We start from the raw sequence: 19,093 nt of genomic DNA, 5'->3' as shown, positions 1-19,093 counted from the left end.
TGGAGAAAAGGTATAGATTATAGTTCGGGTCAAGACCGTTCTTCAGTAATATTCATGATGTGCCATGCATAGACATTCCTGAATGTTACCCAAACCATCGTGAGCTACTTTGTTAGAGTGCTTGCCCTCTCCTATAACATCTCTGCTGCCTTGGGTGATGCAGGACAGGACACAAGCTTTGGGACATGGTGTGAAGCTGTTGTCCTCTGTCCCAGCCTGGTAAAAACCTGGATGGAGTGGATTTGGAGAGGATGATTCCACTAGTGGGAGAGTCTAGGACCAGTGGCCACAGCCTCAGAATTAAAAGATATTCCTTTTGGAAGGAGATGAGCAGGAATTTCTTAAGTCAGAGGGTGGTGAACTGTGGAATTCATTGCCACAGACAGCTGTGGAGGTCAAGTCAATGGACATTTTTCAGGAGGAGATTGATAGATTCTTGATTGATAGGGGTGTCAGAGGTAATGGGGAGAAGGCAGGAGAATGGGTTTGAGAGGGAAAGATAGAGTCATAGGGTGATACAGTGTGGAAACAGGCCCTTTGGCCCAGCATGTTCCATCTGCACTAGTCCCACCTGCCCACGTTTGATCCATATCCCTCCGAACCTGTCCTATCCATGTACCTGTCTAACTGTTTCTTAAATGTTGCGATAGTCCCTGCCACAACTACCTCCTCTGGCAGCTTGTTCCATACACCTACCACCCTTTGTGTGAAAAACATACCCCTCAGATTCCTATTAAATCTTTTGCCCTTCACCTTAAACTTATGTCCTCTGCTCCTCGATTCACTTACTCTGGGCAAAAGACTCAACCATATCTAATCAAATCATGATTTTATACACCTCTATTAGATCATCCCTCAGCCTCCTGTGCTCCATGAAATAGAGTCCCAGCCTACTCAACCTCTCCCTATAGCTCTGGCCCTCTAGTCCTGGCAACATCCTCATAAATCTTCACTGTACCCTTTCCAGTTTGATGACATCTTTCCTATAACATGGTGCCCAGAACTGAACACAATACTCTGAATGCGGCCTCACCAACTTCTTATGCAACTGCAACATGACCTCCCAACTTCTATACTCACCCAACCCGCTGAGTTACTCCAGCACTCTGAAACGTCACAGAACAGGGCAAGATTAGCAAGTTTGCTGATGATACAGAAGTGAGTGGTTTTGCAGATAGTGAAGATGGTTGTGAAAGATTGCAGCAGGATCTGGATCAATTAGCCAGGTGGGCAGAGGAATGGTTGATGGTTCATGGTTCCTTGAAGGTCGTGTCGCAGGTATATCAGGTGGTCAAAAAGTATTTTGGCACTTTGGCCCTCATCAGTCAGAGTATTGAGTATAGAAGTTGGGAGGTCATGTTGCAGTTGTATAAGACCGCATTTAGAATATTGTGTTCAGTTCTGGGCACCATGTTATAGGAAAGATGTCAAACTGAAAAGAGTACAGAGATCCCCATCCTGGATCAGTCCAATCAGGGTTTTGTCATCCACAAACTTGAGGCTTGACAGAGGTGTCTGTGGAGGTGCAGTCATTGGGTGTGAAGTGGTGATTGGAGTGGAGTGGTGATTGGAGTGGGGTGGGTGTAGAAGGGCCCAGTCTTTGCAGACTGAGGTCAGGCTGTGAGTGGTTGTGAAATGGTTGGGTGGGGTGGGAAAGGTTCCACTCTTTTCATACTGGAGTCTTGCCTTAAGTAGGTGTGAAGTGGTGAATGGGAAGGAGAGGGTGCCGGGTCCATTCTTTGCAGACTGGGGTCTGGCTGTGTTTGTTGGGGAGTGGGTTTCAGGGTTACGTTTCTGATTTTCAAGCCTGCAGTAATACTCATTCAGGTTGTTCGTCAGCTGACGATTGTCCAAAGAGCGGGGGGCTTTCCTCTTATAGCTGGTGATTTCTTGCATGTCCTTCCAAACTGAAGAAGAATCACTAGCTGAGAACTTGCTCCTCAACTTCTCAGAGTATCTTTCCTTGCCAGCTCTGATTCCTCTTCTCAGCGCTTTATCGATTAGGCTATCTTTTAACTTTTTAACGATTAGGCTATCGGCTTGACGCATATTTGCCCCCAGCACTCCCCCCGATCTCAAAATGGAAATGTTACATCTGTATAGAATGATCCCATTAAAATGTGTATTTATGTCACAAACTATGGAATTCATATTTTTCAGTATTGTTATCAAGAAAAGAAAGCAGTTCCAATTGTTTGATATTATTTGATATTGTTTAATATTATTCATATGGAGGAGAAAATATAATAGTTCTAAAACCTGCCTTAATTTTGCAATCTCACTCAAGATAATTCCCCTTTCCCTCTCACCTCTCCTCTCCCTTCCCCTCTCTTTCTCCCCCTCCCCCCTCTTTCTTGCGGGGGGGGGGCGAAGATGAAGGTGGCGCGGGCCTAGCGGGCGGGGGGAATGAAGGTGGCGTAGGCCCCGTGGGGGTGGCGGGTGCCCAGCGGGCGGGGGGAATGAAGGTGGCGTGGGCCCAGCGGGGGTGGCGTGTGCCCAGCGGGAGTCAGCGAGGGTGGCGTGGACCCAGCGGGGGTGGCGTGGGCCCAGCAGGGGTGGCGTGAGCCCAGCGGGGATGGCATAGACCCAGCGGGGGTGGCATGAGCCCAGCGGGGGTGGCGTGGGCCCAGCGGGGGTCAGCGGGGGTGGTGCGGGGGGAAGATGGCTTGGGCCCCGGTGGCGAGGGGAGCGGGCTCCGCCGTAGCGGCGACTGGTGTTGGGGTTACAGCCGTTGGGTTCAGATTCAGCCACTCCCGCCCGGGTGACTTTTTTCTTAAGGGAAAAAAAGGGGGGTGGGGTCGCACCCAGCGCACTGCCCCTTCGGACGGCCATGCGAAGTCAGCATGATTTCGTGAAGGGGCGACCTGGCCTGACCTGATCTGCTGGAATTTTTTGACGTAAACAGCAGGACAAAGGAGGTTCAGTGGATGTTGCTTACCTAGATTTTCAGAAAGCCTTTGATAAGGTGCTGCACGTGAGGCTGCTAAGGAAGACCATGGCATCAAAGGGGAGATACTAGCATGGATATCAGGTTGGCTGGATGGCAGAAGGCAAAGAGTGGCAATAAAGGGAGCTTTTTCTGGTTGGCTCAGATTCAGATTCAAACTTTAATTGTCATTGTGCAGTGTACAGTACAGAGACAACGAAATGCAGTTAGCATCTCCCTAGAAGAGCAACATAGAATATGAGCAATAAATAAATATATTACATGCATACAGTCATAGTAGTGCAATTATTTGTTTTCCTGGTGGAAGGAGTGTCGGGTGGGGGGGGGGGAAAGGGGGGGTGATTGGCAATCACCGAGGTACAGTGTTGAGTAATGTAACAGCCGCAGGGAAGAAGCTGTTCCTGGACCTGCTGGTCCGGCAACGGAGAGACCTGTAGCGCCTCTCGGATGGTAGGAGGGTAAACAGTCTGTGGTTGGGGTGAGAGCAGTCCTTGACGATGCTGAGCACCCTTCGCAGACATCGCTTGCTTTGGACAGACTCAATGGAGGGGAGTGAGGAACCGGTGATGCATTGGGCAATTTTCACCACCCTCTGCAGTGCTATCCGGTCGGAGACAGAACAGTTGCCATATCATACTTTGATACAGTTGGTAAGGATGGTCTGGATGGTGCAGCGGTAGAAGTTCACCAGAATCTGAGGAGACAGATGGACCTTCTTCAGTCTCCTCAGGAAGAAGAGACGCTGGTGAGCCTTCTTGACCAGAGTTGAGGTATTGTGGGTCCAAGAGAGGTCATCGGAGATGTTGACCCCCAGAAACCTGAAGCTGGAAACACGTTCCACCTCCGTCCCGCTAATGTGGATGGGGGTGTGCGTGCCGCCCCTAGACTTTCTGAAGTCTACAATGAGCTCCTTGGTCTTCTTGGAGTTAAGGGCCAGGTTGTTGTCAGCGCACCATGCTGCTAGGAGCTGGACCTCCTCCCTATAGGCCGACTCATCGTTGTTGCTGATGAGGCCAATCACCGTCGTATCATCTGCATACTTGATGATGGTGTTAGTACCATGTACAGGTGTGCAGTCGTAAGTGAAGAGGGAGTAGAGGAGGGGGCTCAGCACACAGCCCTGCGGAACGCCGGTGTTCAGGGTGAGGGTTGAAGAGGTGTGCTTGTCTAACCTAACAGACTGGGGTCTGTTGGTTAGAAAGTCCAATATCCAGTTGCAGAGGGAGGGGTCGATGCCCAGGTCACCGAGTTTGGTGATCAGTTTAGAGGGTATAATGGTGTTGAATGCTGAGCTGTAATCGATGAACAGCATTCTTACGTAAGTGTCTCTGTTGTCGAGGTGGGAGAGGGCGGAGTGAAGTGCCGTTGAGATGGCATCCTCCGTACTCCTGTTCTTGCGGTAGGCGAACTGATAGGGATCCAATGTGGGGGGTAGGCAGCCTTTGAGGTGTGCCAGGACCAGCCTCTCGAAGCACTTGGTGATGATGGGAATAAGTGCAACTGGGCGGAGGTCGTTGAGGCTTGCCGCAGTGGAGTGTTTTGGCACCGGCACGATGGAGGTGGTTTTAAGGCACGTGGGGACAACTGGGCAAGTGACAGGTTGAAGATGTCAGTCCAGACGTCTGTCAGCTGCGCAGCACAGGCCCTGAGGACGAGCCCGGGGATGCCGTCAGTGCCAGCAGCCTTACGTGCATTAATCCTGCTCAGTGCCACGTACACGTCGTAGGGGGTGTGAGGGGCTGGTGATCGGCAGGGAGCACAGCCTTGATGGCCATCTCCAGACTAGCGGAGTTCCGCAGGGCTCAGTGCTGGGACCGCAACTCTTCACGTTGTATATATTAATGATTTGGATGAGGGGATTGGCTTTGTGACCAAGTTTGCATATACGAAAATAAGTGAAGGGGCAGGTAGTGTAGAGAAAGTAGGGACTCGGCAGAATGACAAGACAGATTGGGAGAGTGGACAGAGATGTGGCAGATGGAATACATTGTAGCAAAGTGCATATTTGTAGTAGAAATAAAGGCATAGACTATTTTCGAAATGGGGAGAAAATCCAGAAATCGAAAGTGGTAAAGGACTAGGTAGTGCTGGTGCAGGATTCACAAAAAATTAATTTTCAAGTCGAATCGGTAGTGAGGAAGGCAAACCCAATGCTAGCATTTATGTCTTGGACTAGAATACAAAAACAGGAATGTAATGCCGAGGCTCTAAGGCGCTTGTCAGGCCGCATTTGGAATATTGTGAGCAATTTTGGGCCCCATATCTGAGATAAGATGTGCTGGCTCTGGAGTGGGTCCAGAGGAGGTTTACGAGAATGATCCCAGGAATGAGTGAGTTAGCATATGTTGATCATTTGACAGCACTGGGCCTCTATTCGCTGGAGTTTAGAAGGATGTGGGTGGATCTCATTGAAGCTTACCGAATAGTGATAGGCCTGGATAGAGTGGATGTGGAGAGGATATTTCCACTAGTGGGAGAGTCTAGAGGACCTTGGTCCTCAGAATTAAAGGATGTTCCTTTAGGAAAGAGATGAGGAGGAATTTCTTAAGTCAGAGGATGGTGAATCTGTAGAATTCATTGCCACAGAAGGCTGGAGGCCAAGTCTATGGATATATTTACGGCAGATAGATTATTGGCTAGTACAGGTATCAGGAGTTATGGGGAGAAGACGGGAGAATGGGGTTAGGAGGCAGACATAGATCAATCATGATTGAATGCCGGAATAGACTTGATGGGCTGTATGGCATAATTCTGCTCCTATCACTTATGGCCTTATATTTTTTACGCATTACTTGCACGGACTCAATGCTGCTAGAAATAAAGTGGGAAAGATCTGTTTAATGTTAGGTAAATGAAAAGTGTTACTTCTCCACAAATAAATTAGCTGTCAAAAGATGGAATACAACATATGCACTGCATATTTTTCTATTTTTTATTAACAATTTTAATTCACCTAGTAATACAAAATATGGAAATGTCATATTAACAGAAATGCAAGTTGAATTTTACATTGAATTGTGGATCCGTATATTTTTTTAAAGTGCCAAGCAATATTAATACCCTAACTCACACCAAGCACTGGTCAGTAATCACCCTTGTATTCTATGATGCACTTTGGCATCTCGTCCAGCAATTTCAGACTTTCATCCCTGTGTTAAAACCCTACCGTGGTCTTCTTTTCCTTATCTTTCTTGTCCCTATCTCCTTAATCTCCTCCGGACTTAACAAATGAGATCTTGGTGCTCTCCTCTCTCTGACCTTCTGCACACGGCTGGTTTTATCATTCCTCAGTTGAAAGTCATACCTCTGGATGCTGGCCCACCCTCTTTCTGCTGCATCTACTTTTACGACACTTCTTAAAACCCCACTCTTTCCTGTTCTAAAAGTTCCTTCTGCAGCCCCGAGTCAAATATTGCATGGTATTGTTCGTGTAAAGCTCTGTGAATGTTATTGTTTTAATGCTGGATGACACTTTCTCAAAGTTACATTAGTTACAAGTTCTTGTAAATTCTGTCTAAAATATGAAATCTGCAAAGAAGAGATAAGAATTTAGACATTTGTAAAATCTTACTAACATGGGATATGGAACATCACTCAATGTTATGCTGAGATCACTTTAAATATTTGGACTCATTTATTTCAGTTCACTAAACTATCAATCTACTTATTTTGAATTTGAAACTATTATACGATACTAGACCAAGGGGAACCCGCTGGGTCCCATCCCCTCAACGCACATTTGCAAGGGCGTGTGGCGTGCAGTGTCACACACACACACACATTTTCACCTCTGTATCTCCTCCTTCTGCCAAGATTTGAAACAAACTGTCTTTCTCATTTGTTTGCTTAAAAATGTAGATTTGTTTTGCTGTATGTCCTGCCAACTTTCAGCCCAGTGGCTGGTACGGTAGTTTCACGGACAATCAGAACGAACAAGCACTCTAAAGTTATATCACAATGGTTATAATGGTGCCAAAGCAAAACGCAAACTGCTGGTGGAATACTAGCATTGCTACAGATTGAAATTTGAATACATGCACAATTCTTTGAATGATTTTAAACATTTAATGTATAAAACATAAAACTTCCAAGATATGATTATAAAAAATGCAACGATTCTCGTTGAATGTCAAACCTATTACTCAAATATAAAAAATATATCAATGTGAAAATTTGCAATTTTTGACAAAAATAAAACAACCTTTCAAGTTTTTTCTTACAGTAGCTGGAGCCTAAATTACATGCGCATCTCTAATTATTTGAAATACAAAGACATATAAACACACAATTTGGCTTGATTATTGCTGGTTATGGGAAGGAGCAAAGCAATCCATTCCTCTAGGATATCACTGCCGGAACCACAGCGATCACTACAGTATCCTCACTGACAAGCTGACGACAGCAGCTGGTACATAGAATCTTATGTCAAATTATAGTCATAGAATCTTATGTTAAATTATAAGAAGTGTTTAGCTAGTTTAAGATGTTTTTCCAAACAGAAAGCATTTGGCCTACTGAGGCTCTGCAAATTACCGGCATCAATATTCAGTATTTCAATTCAATAATTTGTCTGCTGTATCTGCAACTCAATCACAATTTTCAAAGTTCATCCTGCGATTTAAATAGGATCTTCTTTTTGGTCCATTGTTATACATTCTTCACTTTACTGCAAATGCGTCGGGATTTTATGTGCACAAAAGGTTATTGAATGCAGAAAATAACTGGCATAAACACTGTTCATATGTGTCAGATTGAAACAGCAATCAGCAGTTACCATTCGAGCTGCATATCTGCTTTACTCCATTTGTACTTCCCTCCACGTTTGAAAAACATCTTTTCATCAAATCCACTAAATGTAATAGCATTCTCGACGCCTACATCTAAGATGGATTTGGATGGATCTTTTCTGCCTTGTGTGCAATCAAGGAAGCGCATCTGAAAAATATTAGATAATTGCAGTGTTATTTTAAAATATGGAAATAAAATTATATTAGTATGCATATTTTGTCTTCTCTGAATTGCATTCTCAGTTTACTCCATATAGAATTCAGATATCCATAGATTAATAGGCTCTTCAGCCCAACCTGTCCATTCTGAAAAATATACCTCTCTACACAAATCCTTCTTGCTGTGTTTGGCTCATATCCTTATAAATTGAAGCACAAAGATGTACCAGGAGAAAACATACCCACAAAACACCTTTGAAAACTCCTCAAAATCCTTCTGATTTTGACTGACGGTAAAGCCACAGCTCCCGATTTACCAGTGGTCAAATCCATTGGAGTATCCCTCATAATTAAACATACTTAAAAGTGAATTTTAATAGTTATCGTAGAAAATTAAAATGGAAATCTTCTAAAACCACCTAAATCACATCTAAAAAATTAAAGACTTTATTATAGAAGTGGTAATTTAATCAATGTAATTTGCCTCTTATCTTTCTTCCTTCCTATCCTAAAAGTGCCAATGGTAAGAATGGGATTGCTGTTCCTGCCCCAGGGTCTCACTGACAGAGAACCTTAGAGCAGATTCATGAGTGGACTCGTAGACTCCATATAGCATCCACCAGAACGCTTCTGCATTCCCATTCGTACACTAGATAAATAATTAAGTTTCATGTGATGTCAGGTGCATAAGATCATATCAGTGATATTTTACCAGCATTTAACCACAAATACACACTTAAGCAAGCTTAGGTGTATACCTATTGCATTCATACTTTAAAACATATACATAAAATATCTGTACGTTTCCTGTCTTCATTTAAATTTTTAAACATGAATTCAAATGGCAAATAATCAAATGCTTCTAAGACAGCTTTCCCCCTCAATTTAAAACATTACAGCACTGAAAATATTACATATAATATGGAGACTCAAGGAACTGGTTTATAAAAAAGGACAGAAAGTAGTGGAGTAAACTGAGCAGATCAGGTATTATCTCTGGGCAACAAGAATAGTTGAACAATGGTCCCAAACCAAAATGTCACCTTTTCATGTTCTCCAGAGATGCTGCCGGACCTGCTGACTCACTCCCGTACTTTGTCTCTTTTTTTTACATATATTACTTTAAGTTTCTCAAAAAGTAAAACCAATGTGGTTTTATTCCTTTGAAATTCCAATTCTAATAACATTATTGTTATAGAAGATATTACGGTATCATTTTTCACAATGTGTATTTGTGGGAACGGGACTGAAGTCATTGTGATTGTAATAAGATACTACTTACATATTCATCAAGGATGAGGTAGGAATCTCGCATCTGAAGAGGACAAAAAAATAAACTATGTTATTTGTTTAATGGTTGTCATTTTTTAATCATTTCTGTTAAAATGTACAAAAGCCAAGACTAAATAAAACAGCACAGACATAAAACTGAAAAAATGCAGATAAATATGGATGTACTAGTAATTTGTCTGAATTTTTCAATGAATCTTTGGCTCTATACACATACTCTAAGTATGAATCATCAGAGGAAATTAACTTTCTTTTGTTCCATTTGAAATCACAAGAGTACAATTGGGCGTTTAATCAAAGATCATATTTTTATGGGCAATATAGTGGTAAACTCATTGCCAGATGTGTCCACAACTGTGGGTTTTACAATAGATCTTCAGGTATCTGTCAATAATGGGGAAAAACTGAGAAATAGTGGAAGTCCTCAAATTAATCATTGTAAATGACGATGGAATCAGAAATGCTGGGTAAAACTATCACAGAAGTATTGTAATTATAGGATATAATTACCCTACTCACAAGATAGTCCCAGTTCCATTCCTTCCCTATATACCTTACTTCCCTATATACCTATACCTTACCTTCTCGTTGGATTCTGGCACAAGGCACTTGATGTCTTTATGTCGATCCAAGAACCTCTGAAAATCTTCATCGCTGATAAGAAATGTCTCTGCATGTCTTAGAGCCTCTTCTCCAGCATTCTCTCCTTCAATCAATAAACACTGGAAAACCTGCAGTGAATTAAGTAAGTACATCAATTATGATCAAATGAACCTTCCAAGCACATTCCCAGTTAACTTCAACATTATATTATGTTTTTACCTGTATTCCCACAAGGAACTAGATGCTGGAATCTTGAACACGAAATGCTGCCGTAACTCAGCGGGTCAGGCAGCATTTCTAGATGCTATGGATGGCCTATGGTCGGAACCCTTCTTTATACTGAGTTATTCTACCAATTTGTGTTCTATTCAAGTTACCTCCCTCTGTAAGACTGCCGGGTTAATTGCAGGTTAATGTCTAGTTGCATGTAAGATCCTGCTGTGCAATTGAGTTAATGGATTTGGAAAAATTGCCTTTCATCTGTTTTCATTATTATAACTGGAGTGGTAAAGTATATTCATTTAATTAGAATACATTTCTAGTTGGGACCATCAGCTACAGTGTTCCCAACCAGTGCCACCTTCACACTCAGGGCACAGTGAGCCCAGCAGAACATCACCAGCCACTCACCATCTAGCACATTGATCTATGACCACGACAGTTAAGAAACTATTTTTTGGACATAACCCAGCCTATGCCATTCCAGTTCAAAATCTGAGCTTGCACAACCACGTCTAGGTACACAGTGCTATACTCCAAGTGAAACTCTACTTCCTCATGCCTCTTTAGATTCCTGCTTTACTTCCTTTCAAAACACAACATTATGCTGGAATGAAGTTATTATGTATGAAAACCACAACAAATAGGTTACTGCTGCTCAAAACTTCTCTTCTAAAGAAAGTTTCAACAGTTTGTTTGAAGAAAGAACTGCAGATGCTGGTAAAATCGAAGGTAGACACAAAATGCTGGAGAAGCTCAGTGGGTGAGGCCGAAATAAATAAATAAACAGGATGGGTTGTATCTCCTGGAGATTGAAAGTGTAAGAGGTGACTTAATGGTATAGGATCCTGAGGACTCTTGGCAGTGTGGATATTTCCTTTTATGGAGGAATCTAGATCTAGTAGTCATTGTCTTAAAAATAAGAAATCATCCATTTACTGGATTACTTTGTTCTTTTAACTGCTGAATACAAAAAAACCCAACGGTCATTAAATACCGAGACATGGAACTGCAGATGCTGTTTTACAAAAAAAGATACGAAATGCTGGGGTAGTTCAGCAGGTCAGGCAGGATTTCTGGAAAACATGGATAGGCATTAATTTCCACTATTTATTAGGTCTTGTTAACTGTCGCAATCTTTCCTGAAGTCAATCAATATGCTCTTCCTATAGTAACATTGCGGCTCCTGAAGACAGTGATAATGTTGCATAGTATAATGTATTGACGCATAATTGTACATATTTGTGTTATGATGCTAGCATGACCACTGTGATGCAGTGCACGGACAAAGCACCAGTCTTCACACCCAGGCATCAGGCAGAGAAGGGGGGCTAACTTAAAATGTTCCTTCAAAATAGAATGTGGGAAGGAGATTGAGAGAATTGTTATGCATGGTGTTTTTTTAATTCATTTATTTTTGGGGATATCTGTATTGCTGTGAGGGCTAAGGCTAATTCCCCAACCCTGGATATTCTTGAGAAGATGGTGATCTTGGACAAATGAAGAACAAGCTCATCAAAATAATCGAACCATTCCAACAAATATAATTGCCACTCCCTAGCTTGGTACTTTAGGAACAATTCAGTATTTAATTTCACCCCTAACCGCAGTAACACTAGCATTCAACACTTTGCTGCCTATATTCTTAAAAGTTATGGTTTTTTAACGCAGGTGCAAGTTCATTGAATTACCTTCCATCTGACTGGATCCAGACTCCTGATTTCTTCAATCATATCCTCTTCAATGTTGAATCTATTAATGACAGAGTTGATTTTAAAAGCCACTTTGTAATCCTTGCACCACATTCGGACCTTGTGGAGATTCTCAATGTGATTTATCTTCCCTTGCCCACGGCCAATGAGACGGTTGGTGTCTTCATCAAAACTGTCACATGAAACGGCCAAAATGTCCAAATCCTCACCTGTAATATGAACATTTGATATAAAATGTTTATCGTCAGCCTTAGTTTTAAAAATTGGATATTAGAAATTACATGTTCTACTGCATTATCATTGAAAGAAAAACTATCAGGCATCATGTTATTTATTCTGTTTTGCAATCATGCTAATTGGGGGAGTTGATTGGCCTTTGATTTTACTTCCCCTTCTAGACAAGTTGCTTCACTTCTGCTCCACAAATCAAGTGTGCACATTAATCTACAGTCCTTAATAGGAATCATGGCAGAAGTGAATATTATAACACAATTTTCCAGTGTTCAGCTGTTGAACTAGAGTAGTCCAGGAAATATATTATTCTCCTTACACAAAGTTGGCGTGTTGTGGACAAACATTTTAGCCACATAATTTTGTTTCTTGGGTGCAACTTTGGAAACAATTAGCACTTTTAGTGCCACAGGCCAAGCCACCCTAAGTCAAGAGAGACTGAATGTCATGACTTAATGTATATGAATGGTGAATAGTGGCCATTTAACAATCCATCTCAACAATACCCACAAAAATAGTGTGTGGAGGGATTCCTGGTGTAATTTGAGTACCTCATGCTGATAGAGAGGTAAAATGAATGATCTGCTTTATCTACAAAGCACTTGTGGATTAGATGGTTAAATCTCCATTAGATGGTAAATTCATCATTTGGCCCATTGGAAGAGCATATTTCTTTTAACTTATTTCGGTTTTTATTTAGAATGTAGAAATGTCCCAAATGTATTATGGATACAAGTGCATGCGCTTTCTTAGGCTTGATGAAAGACATTACCGTAGCTTTCAAACCATTTCTCGGTGATCCGACTCCCATTGCTCACAATGCTGACACTGGGCAGGTTGAGCTCCCGTTTACAGTACTGCACCATCTTCCCCAAAAACTCTCCCTTGTTGTGTACAAATGGCTCTCCTCCTGAAAAATTTATTTTCTCCATGCCTGGACAAGAGAAAAACATGGTTTCAATTCAAATACCAAGTTGGTGAGTTGATGAAACAACATCAGTGATCCGGTCAGCTCTACTAGCACGGGTAGTTCGGCCATAACACGACAGTTAATCCTCCTCTTGTGGAAATTCGCGATACAGTGACAATCGTGTTGGAATGGCGTTAGCTGCTAGATTCAGACTCGCAAAAATAACATTATTTTCACTCAGCATTTTCAAAAATAAAGGTCTTTTCTAGAGCAACAAGTTTATTTTTGTAATTGCACGCTAAAAAATACGACAGCCTATATGTTACATTGTTTAATAGAGTATGTTTGCATCCGTGTCTATAAGAGCGACGGCTTATCAGTTTCAATGGCCACCCACGGTGAAACTGACTGCTCTTTAGATTGTTTTCTTCAGATTGCTTTCGAAATTACATTATAACAATACTGTCCTAATGCCTAATGCAGATTGTGTTTCCTAATTCATCACTCGGGTTGCATCAAATTCATTTTATGGAATCAAGCATTAAAGCAGAGCTACCTGTATCGTTAAAGGAACATAGATTATTGGAATGTAATTTCAACATAAATGATTGGAATACATAGACATCCAAAGTCAATTCAGTCATCCCGGATTCGAGAAAAGCAGTAAGGTACAATAAGTAAATACAATAAGTTACCATAATACCAGTGTGGCCAACAATTATGCACTTTCAACGAATTAGCTCAGAAAATGTAATCTTTGTGATGTATTTGTGTGCATTCGCCCAATATCTCCCTTCGCTCCTAGGAATAAAGTCCTAGTCTGCCCAACCTCCCTCCTATAGCTCAAGTCCTCGATATTTTCAGTTCATCAACATTTAATTCTATATGGGGGTTGCACGTAAGGTCATCGGGTCAAAGGGCGTGACGCACGGACCAGCTCATTCCATGTGGAGGACATGGCAGCTTCCGGCATATACTGTTAATACACGAAATGCGTACTTTCTTACCTGTTAAAAACCGCTGAAAAGGTCATTTTTTGTGCTGTAAATAATTGTGTAAATCGGGGTAAGCGTGAGAGACATTTCAATAAATATTGTAGAAACAAAGAACTGCAGATTGACACAACTTGCTGGAGTAACTCAGCTGGACAGGCAGCATCTCTGGAGGGAAGGAATGGGTGACGTTTCGGGTTGAGACCCTTCTTCGTGTGTTGCGGCTGACTGGCTACTTTGGGGATTACACCCTTTATGGGCCGATGCCCTTTGCTAATCGCTGCACAGCAAAGTGTCAACAGCTACACTTAACTGAAAATGGCCTTTTTGGAAGCTGCACAGATGCACTAACAAATGTCTAAATGCACTTCATAGATTTTGCAGGGCGGAGGGGTTTGAGCTGAATTCAATTTGGCACTAACACTAAACTCAACAATGTTTTCACACACACGAACAATAGATGTAAGATAGACACAAAATGCTGGAGTAACTCAGCGGAAAAGGCAGCATCTCTGGAGGGAAGGAATGGGTGACGTTTCTGGTCGAAACCATTTGTTAGATTTTTGTGTCTATATTTGGTTTTCCAGTTTTTTGTGACTATCTTCGGTTTAAACCTGCATCTGCAGTTCCTTCCGAAACAGTAGATGTAATTCAGTTTCTAGGCAACCAGCAATGATCTCTGTTGAAAGAGACATTAGGTAGTTTCTGTGGTGAAAGACTACAAAGCTGACAGAGCTCAGAGCTTCCTTCAAATGCAATATCCCCAATTACTCCTGGTAACCTCTGGGCCATGACTGCGTATGTATCAAGAACTCACAGATGTGACACTTACTCCACTCATCCTACTTCAGAATTGCAAAAGTGAGGAGAAATTATGGTACAGAGAAGTGAGAGCTGAAGGGACAACAACAGCTGAAGTGCTTGGCGAACATTGGCCATGCAGATATCGAGATTGAAAATGTTGGGAATTATTGCGTTTGCTCACTGCATTTCATCAACAGTAAGGCATTATTTGTGTTTTTTCTTGATTCCTTTGGTATCTAAAGTTTCAGAAGCGTTAAATCTGGCTGTAAAGTTTTTAAATCGCCAATGGTTCTGAAGTAGGTTTTTACATGCAAAATTAAAACGCTTCTGAAGCTAAATTTATAATTTTAAAAATCTCCAGACGTACGAGTGGTGTGTGGAAAAGTAAGTTTTCTATCATTATGCTACTGAGATATATTTTTGGCAAATAATAAAATGTCTTGACAGCTTAAACACCCACATCCTTTCAATAGGATATTGTCAAATTGCTGAGGTTGATTATGTCCAATTAACAGCTAACAATGATGCCATTCCTTGGCTTGCATCCGAGTAAAATGTAATTCAAAACCCACGACTGGTTTGCAATTTTTTTTAATGATAAATTTTGCTTCAGAAGCGTTTTCTTTTTTAAATCACCCATGGTTCACTTGAGAACTATGGGCGATTAAAAAATTTTACAGCCAGATTTATCACTTCTGAAACTTTTTAGATACCAAAGGAATCAAGAAAGAACATAAATAATGCCTTACTGTTGATGAAATGCAGTAAGTGGAAAATGACTTGCTTGTCACACAAAGTCTTTTACTAGATAACTTTATTATAAGCACTACACACACTATGCACTAGCTGTCCGTGGCCATCACTGGAGCCAGAGAGCGAGCTGGAGGTGGGGAAGCTACAATTATACAAGAGACAATGGGGAGTGGTTAGTAGTGGTGAGGTCACTATGTTAAAGGAGCATGCACTGATCTACATCCTTCCTCTTGGAAACAAAAGCATTGCACTTGCACAGAGCGACCACGGCTCATACGCTAGAATCAGAAACCGCGCTTAAAGGAGCATGCACTGATCTACAGTAAGCAAACGCGATAATTCCCAATATTTTCAAACTTGATACCTGCACGGCCAATGTTCGCCAAGCAGTTTAGCTGTTGTAGTCCCTTCAGTTCTCGCTTCTCTTTACCTTCATTTCTCCTCACGTTTGGAATTCTGAAGTAGGATAAATGTCTCTCACGCTTACCCCGATTTTCATAATTATTTACAGCGTAAAAATTGACCATTTCGGCTGTTTTTAACGGGCCGCTACGCTGGAAACAATGGTAAGTGAAACACCTGCAGTTCATCGCCTGTACTCCAGCTGGCGTAGCTGGTCGTGACCCGCACTGCCGTGCCACCTCCCTATTTCTGTTGTAAATGCATGCACCATTATTAATGTACAGTGTCTGAAATAAACCCTGCTGTTTAGAGGGAGTGATATAGTCAGAGCATTTATTCTGCATGTTAGAGGAGCGATGGTTGGAGCATTCATTCTGCCTTTTGTTGGGGGGGGGGGGGGGGGGGGGGGTGAGCTGGTGGAGGCATTGCCCCATGAGTTAAGCGCTCCACCTATTTGTTGACACACCTTCACCATGGGAGACAGACACAAAACGCTGGAGTAACTCAACGGGACAGGCAGGATCACTGGAGAGAGGGGATGGGTGACATTTCAGGTCGAGACCCTTCTTCGACCCGAAACATCACCCATTCCTTCTCTCGAGTGATGCTGCCTGTCCCGCCGAGTTACTCCAGCATTTTGTGTCTATCTTCGGTTTAAACAATGAGCATCTGCAGTTATTTCCAACACATTCTCCCACGGGTACCACTTCTTGCCGCTTTCTGTGGATACTTGTTGGCTAATGTAATATAAATATTGTAGACACGAAGAACTGCAGATTGGCACAATTTGCTGGAGTAACTCAGCGGGACAGGCAGCATCTCTGAAAAAGGGTCTCGACCCGAAACGCCACCCATTCCTTTTCTCCACAGGTGCTGCCAGTCCCGCTGAGTTACTCCAACATTTTGTACCTGACTTCGGTGTAAACCGGCATCTGCCTACACGAAGATAGACAGAATGTTGGAGTAACTCAGCGACAGGTCTGAAGAGGGTTCCCGACTTAAAACGCCACCCATTCCTTTTCTCCAAAGATGCTACAGAAAAAGTTATTCGGGTTGTTTTATACTTCAAAGGTGAATCGCTCATCTATCTGACTTACCGGCTGCTTTCAGTAGCTTCAGTCCTCTTTTGGCTTCTTCCAGGGGTAACACAAATGATGTCTTGGCGGTGTGAAAACAGAAGCCACATTTGTAGTTGCATTGGCGGGTGAAGTGGTAATTGACACTCAGTGGGATGTTTGTACGCCCTCCACTCTTCCCTCTGCTCAGTTTCACTCGTTCTCGCCCCGCATCATCGATCTCAAATCTGCACAGTGCAATGAGCTTCATCGTCCACCGTGAGATCTCGCCTGCTCTGTGCAGGCAAGCCTGCAGCAGGAATTTAATGCAAAGAAGCACCACGTACATGTTTGTTTTTACTTTTCGTTCCCGAGCCTCACTGATCTCGAGTCTGCTTCTCGCAAGTAATAATTTCAGCTGGCAGCTCGATGTTTTAATACGGTCATCTGTTTGAGACAAGTGGTGACGTCCACCAATCACATTCATTTGAACGACCAAGGTTTCATTTCATCCGAAACCGAAATCGAAAATGTAAACAAGTCCTGACATCTATTTCCTGCTGACTGCGAATCGTTGCACACAAACAAGAGGTCCCATTTGCCAATGCGGGGGAGGAACCAAGTTTCTGTTTCATTTACTGCCGCACTGGCTTTATTATATGAAGTAATAGAGTCACAGAGCCATTCAGCACAGAACAGGCTCTTCAACTGGTTGATGGCAACCAAGATGCCCAATCCCAGCTAGTGCCATTTGCCAGCGCCTAGCCCATATCCTCCAAACCTTTCCCATCCAAATGTCTTTCAAATGTTATTTTACTTGCCTCATCTTCCTCCTCTAGAAGCTCCTTCTGTTTAACCACCCTCTGTTTCAAAAAGTTGCCCCTCAAATTCCTATTAAATATTTCCCCTCTCACCTTAAAACTAAGCCCCTCTAGTTCTTGATTCCTCTATACTGGAAATAAAACTCTTTCATTCACTTTGGCTCTTCCCCTCATGATTTTATATATCTCTATAAGATCACCCCTCAGCCTCAAGCAGCATAATGTCCCAACTCCAGTACTCAGTGGCATGACTGATAAGGTCCACATGCCAAACACCTTTTCCAACACCCACTCAACCTGGGAGTTTGAGGGAGTTAAGGGCCTGTCCCACTTGCATGCGTTTGGCGTGGCCGAACGTGGTCCCTTGAGGCGTACGGGCACCGTATGGCCGCGCGGGGCCGGTCCCATGTAGAAGCGCGGAGTTGTGCGGGGCTAGTCCCGACATCGCACGGGGCTCCAAAAATCTGACAGTGTCCGAAATCTTTGCGCACCAACGGCCTGTCGGCACGCAGACGCACTGCGGTCATACGCAGCGTCTTGATGGCGTACGCAGCATCTTGATGGCGTACGCAGCATCTTGACGGCGTACGCCTAACGCATGGCATTGCGCGATGACGTCACTGCCCGGCATGGCGTTGCATGATGACATCACCGACCGACGACGTGCGACGCTCAAATTCAGTCGGCCCGCCTCCTGCCCAGCTGATTGGTAAGTATGATGCAAATTACGTCACGCGCGAACTTAGAGCGTACCTTAGCGCATACTTAGCGCGAACTTAGCGCGAACTCCGCTTCCGTTTGGTCGCGCCAAACGCATGCAATCGCATGCAAGTGGGACAGGCCCTTTATGCACTTGTACACCTCAGTCCCTCTGTTCCACAACGATCACCAGGGTCGACCGTTCACTGCGAAAGTCCTAACCTGGTATGACTTCCCAAATAGAATATTTCATACTTATCTGAATTAAATGCCATTCTTTAGCCCCCTGATTCATTTCAAGATCCCACTGTAAATGTTGATTATCTTTTTCGCTGTCTAAGATACCACCCAATATGGTGTCATCTGCGAACTCACTAACAATGCCATGCACATTCTCAGCAAATTCATTTATATAAATGATGAACAACAATGGGCGGCAACCACTGAGGCTCCAGTTCGAAATACACCCTTCCACCCTGCCTCTGCCAATTATGTATTCCGTTTTTTAGCTTCCCGGATCGCATTGAATCTAACCAATTCGTTTTTAATGCAGTTTCTTATTAAATGCCTTGCTGAAGTGCCATAGAAACCTAGAAAATAGGTGCAGGAGTAGGCCATTCAGCCCTTCGAGCCTGCACCGCCATTCAATATGATCATGGCTGATCATCCAACTCAGTATCCTGTACCTGCCTTCTCTCCATACCCCCTG

General features: G+C 43.0%; 1 protein-coding gene across 4 annotated transcripts in view; it reads right to left on the bottom strand.

The window, feature by feature from the left end:
- rsad2 (radical S-adenosyl methionine domain containing 2) overlaps window positions 1-18,742 on the bottom strand; it is a 29,379-nt gene extending 10,637 nt beyond the window's left edge. Inside the window, exons 1-6 of one of the 4 annotated variants that reach the window (XR_004412067.1) lie at window positions 16,907-17,474; window positions 12,721-12,882; window positions 11,697-11,926; window positions 9,765-9,914; window positions 9,176-9,208; window positions 6,722-7,882 (exon numbers count right to left, since the gene is read on the bottom strand). Coding sequence is in view for 3 of the 4 variants with exons in the window: in XM_033021641.1 (XP_032877532.1) it covers window positions 7,718-7,882; window positions 9,176-9,208; window positions 9,765-9,914; window positions 11,697-11,926; window positions 12,721-12,882; window positions 16,907-17,351 (1,185 nt within the window). In the remaining variant the exon portion in view is untranslated. Of the gene's footprint in view, window positions 1-6,429; window positions 7,883-9,175; window positions 9,209-9,764; window positions 9,915-11,696; window positions 11,927-12,720; window positions 12,883-16,906; window positions 17,561-18,639 lie in introns of those variants that run through there. The other 3 variants (XM_033021643.1, XM_033021641.1, XM_033021642.1) reach the window with 3 other exon arrangements.
- Between the last annotated feature and the right edge of the window lie 351 nt (window positions 18,743-19,093).

The sequence above is a fragment of the Amblyraja radiata genome, chromosome 5 (genome assembly GCF_010909765.2).
Source record: "Amblyraja radiata isolate CabotCenter1 chromosome 5, sAmbRad1.1.pri, whole genome shotgun sequence".
Taxonomy (NCBI): domain Eukaryota; kingdom Metazoa; phylum Chordata; class Chondrichthyes; order Rajiformes; family Rajidae; genus Amblyraja; species Amblyraja radiata.
The sequence above is the reverse complement of the archived record's forward strand: the minus strand, read 5'-3'. Positions and strand labels throughout refer to the sequence as shown.